At 41.4% G+C, this 4,403-nt stretch overlaps 1 protein-coding gene across 1 annotated transcript; it reads left to right on the forward strand.

The window, feature by feature from the left end:
- Nucleotides 1-6: 6 nt before the first annotated feature.
- Nucleotides 7-3,956, forward strand: LOC125527943 (transcription termination/antitermination protein NusG-like; the record flags this gene model as incomplete). Its single annotated transcript, XM_048692442.1, has 6 exons — nt 7-174; nt 606-784; nt 1,272-1,590; nt 1,704-1,786; nt 3,197-3,373; nt 3,525-3,956. Coding segments are annotated over 4 exons (747 nt in total), but the record flags the coding sequence as incomplete, so codon positions are not given.
- Nucleotides 3,957-4,403: the final 447 nt, after the last annotated feature.

The raw sequence follows: 4,403 nt of genomic DNA on the forward strand, positions 1-4,403 counted from the left end.
GGGCGGAGAAAGAGGCCGCCGAAGCGGACGTGGCGGGAGGAGCTCAACCTCGACTTCCTCGCCGAGCACGGCCCGCAGTGGTGGCTCGTGCGCGTCTCCATGGCGCCCGGCACCGACTACGTCGACCTCATCACCAAGGCCGTCGCCCGCCGCTTCTCCGAGGTCTCCTTCAAGGTAGTACCGCCCCGAATCTCCCATCCTCTTCGGTTTTCGCTCGCCCTGATGGAGTAGCGCGGATCGTTCGTTTTGATCATTGGCCTCTCTCACGAGCATTTTACCGAACACCTGAAGCGTGATGTGCCATGGGGTATCTGGATTGTGCTATGACCAATGCCGCCGTGCAAAACTCTCATCGCCACATAAATTTCACATCTACGGAACAATTGTGCATAACAGAACCTGTGAGGATGCATTTGGCTATTGGTTGTGAATTCTCGCATCCGTTTCATTTTCAGCAACTAAAAAGTTTTAGTCCTTGTTACTTGAATCATGCAATCATGTTAAACTTTGGGCTAGTGAGGTGTGAGGTGAATGCAACTACAATAGCCTGCTTATTTGCAAGCCATGCTGCCTTGAGCTGTCCTTCTCACAGATATTCTCTGCAGATTTACAATCCTGCAATCCAAGTGAAGAAGAGGCTGAAAAGTGGTTTGATCAGTACCAAGTCAAAACCTCTGCATCCTGGGCTGGTCTTTCTGTACTGCACCTTAAACAAGGAGCTTCATGATTTCATCAGAGACACCGAAGGTTGTTATGGTTTCATTGGAGCTACAAGAGGTTCTATGTGGGTACTTCTCAACTCATTCACTAACCTCTGTCTGAAACTTTATTCGCTCTTCGCTTCGATTTTCTTGTTCGAATTGTCCATATTATTGCTTATACAGCTGATGTTAGATAGCTTGCCACCCTGGACTTTTGAAGTGTTTCTGATGTGAGTATTGTATATTGTACAATCATGTGCTGTCCGTAGTTGCAGAATAATCCTTTAACCCACAAAGTGACCAACACGCATTACTCAGTACCAAATTTCCCCAAAACAGCTAGTGTACCAATTTGATGATCTGGACTTCTTTTGGAGCAAAATGGTGCTCTGTGCACTTGACATGAAGAACTTTTTGGAAGCGATAACTTGTTTGCTGTAATTGTAGCAGTGTATGAGTTATACTAGATTTGCGATATGTAGTAACATAGCAGATCGTATCTCATATCTGTTGTATGATCAGTTGTGCCCTTCTTTTGCCTGCCATCGTAACAATACTTGCACCGTGCAGTAAAAGGCAGATTAAGAAGCCTAAACCTATTCCAGTTGAAGAGGTCGAATCAATTATTAAAAAGGAGAAGGAGGAACAAGAGAAAGCTGACAAAGAATTTGAAGACCTGGAAAACTGGGATAAGGGGTCTTTTGGTAAACCCGTTGAAGACTCTGAACTTATGTTAATTAATAAGATCAAGAAACAGGTCAAGAAATCAACTTCAAAAGGTGCCTCCAGCAACGACACTTTTACGCTCGGTGCCAGTGTTCATGTTCTCTCCGGGCCTTTTGCAGGCTTCACTGGCTCTCTTCTGGAAGTAAATCGCAAAAATAAGAAGGTTAGGCTGAATGGCTGATGACAGCTTCATAGTGAGCTAATTGCCTTGCTGTTCTCCGTTACCTTTTCTTCTCGTATTATCTGGTTATCTAAGAAGTGTTTTACCTGCCACAGGTTACTGTCCAGATGACACTTTTTGGCAAGGAGAGCTTTGTAGATCTAGATTTTGATCAAATTGAGGCACTCAATACTTAATGGTAATGACAGTTGTCTCTAATACGTCAGCACTTCTGAATTCTGTTTTCGCTTACCTATGACTGAGCACTGGACAATAGCATTTAACCATCAGTTTCCAAGAATCAACATCTGCTACTCAATTTGCATCTGGTGGTCATAAAGTAAAAAAACAGTACCCAGGCAGTAATGTATTAAAATCATTAGGGGGTTACTAGTACAAGTGGGGAGTCTCTTTCCCCTGGTTATGGCCTGAAAAGAATCATATAGGTAAAAAAAATCATATAGGTAGAAGGCTTGCATATTTTTCATACACAAAATAAATTATATATCTGGAGTATGTGACCTCACATGTGGGCCTTTGGGTATAGGATAGGACAATCATTTCATTCGTTATCATTGCTGCTCTCCCAAGTGAAGTGAATCAAGTATATTTAAGGTTCTGCTGTAAGGAAATTTTATCATTGTTCCATGATATTTCAGTAGGGTGTCCATCAAATTGACTTTTTCCCCACAGTACTTTCCATATATTTCAGATCCTCTAAGCTTCGTTATCATTGTTCCATATATTTCAGTAGGGTGTCCATCAAATTGACTTTTTCCCCACAGTACTTTCCATATATTTCAGATCCTCTAAGCTTCGTTATCATTGTTCCATATATTTCAGTAGGGTGTCCATCAAATTGACTTTTTCCCCACAGTACTTTCCATATATTTCAGATCCTCTAAGCTTCGTTATCATTGTTCCATATATTTCAGTAGGGTGTCCATCAAATTGACTTTTTCCCCACAGTACTTTCCATATATTTCAGATCCTCTAAGCTTCGTTATCATTGTTCCATATATTTCAGTAGGGTGTCCATCAAATTGACTTTTTCCCCACAGTACTTTCCATATATTTCAGATCCTCTAAGCTTCGTTATCATTGTTCCATATATTTCAGTAGGGTGTCCATCAAATTGACTTTTTCCCCACAGTACTTTCCATATATTTCAGATCCTCTAAGCTTCGTTATCATTGTTCCATATATTTCAGTAGGGTGTCCATCAAATTGACTTTTTCCCCACAGTACTTTCCATATATTTCAGATCCTCTAAGCTTCGTTATCATTGTTCCATATATTTCAGTAGGGTGTCCATCAAATTGACTTTTTCCCCACAGTACTTTCCATATATTTCAGATCCTCTAAGCTTCGTTATCATTGTTCCATATATTTCAGTAGGGTGTCCATCAAATTGACTTTTTCCCCACAGTACTTTCCATATATTTCAGTAGGGTGTCCATCAAATTGACTTTTTCCCCACAGTACTTTCCATATATTTCAGATCCTGTAAGCTTCGTGGGCCTCCCATTCTGGTTTCTCATACGGAGTATATTGTGCGTTCTTACAAAAAGAAAAATGCTTCTCACATTTTTTTTTCATGTCTGAACAGGTAGGCACAGACCACTGTATCAGTAGTTTTGTTTTTCGAAATAGAATCAGAAGTTTTGTCAGTTGGGCCCTGGAGATATGAATAAAGCACTTGGGGTATATGGATCTGTTGAAGACCACTGGATTGGGTGACAAACACAAGAGAAGAGTTAGCCCGTGGGCCAGTAAACGTTAAGCCGTAAGTACTCTCCACCACCATGTGTTTGAACAACTAAACGAACTCTGTGAATGGATCCTGAACTAAATTACTAGGTAGGGAGGAGTAAACAGGGAATGGATTTTTTGCAGCCTTATTCATGTTGAAATAACTAAATAATCTCTTCTTTCAGCCTGACAGGTGTTAAACGCTGGTTTGCGAACGAGGATCGGATCTGTTGAACCAGGGAAATCGCGGACCTGACCTGACCTCCACTTGGTTGCTAAGGCCCTGTACAATGCAAGGTGCTTGGAGTAGATGCTTAGAGAAATAAACCAGTTTTTCTCTAAGCACCGGTGCTTATTTGTAGAGAGTAGACGCTTAAGTAAGCGTCTATCATGTAGAAATAAGCACCGGTGCTTAAGGAAAACTCAGTTTATTTTACTAAGCATCTCCCTAAGCACCTCCCATTGTACAAGGCCTAAAGTTCCACCTCGACCCAGTTATATCATGTAGAGAACAATGCTTCAACACTTTGTATTCTTTTTTAGCACAATAGGCTATTCGTTCATTTAATAATTGTGATCAGTACATGCATTTACCAACCAGTTCAAATGGGGCAAAATTTCGTGTTTTAACCCTTTTCTGAAACTAAATCGAGATTTGACCCTAGTTTGAAAAAAATTGAAGATTTGACCCTTTTGCTACCGCCAGGGTCCCTGGTGGTAGGCACGAGCATCGCGGTAGCAAAAGGGTCAGATATCGAAAAAAAATCAGACTAGGGTCAGATCTCGATTTAGTTTCAGAAAAGGGTCAAAACCCGAAATTTAGCCTTCAAATGGCGGAAAAGGAAGGCATGTCTAGCAATCTTGAAATGTGCTGCTCCATCTGCTTTGCTTTGCTTTGCTTTCTGACAGAGTGAGGCCACTTTGGAGAAACAGTTCCAATCGAGTTTGTTTTCATCAGTGTGCCATCCTTCAGCCCAAAAGGCTTACAGTACAAGCTTCTTGCTTTCCTCCTTTTTCCTACGGTCTGTGGCAATGTGCTGATGATGCTGGAACAAAGTCTGCAA

Source organism: Triticum urartu, unplaced genomic scaffold, assembly GCF_003073215.2.
Source record: "Triticum urartu cultivar G1812 unplaced genomic scaffold, Tu2.1 TuUngrouped_contig_4517, whole genome shotgun sequence".
Taxonomy (NCBI): Eukaryota; Viridiplantae; Streptophyta; class Magnoliopsida; order Poales; family Poaceae; genus Triticum; species Triticum urartu.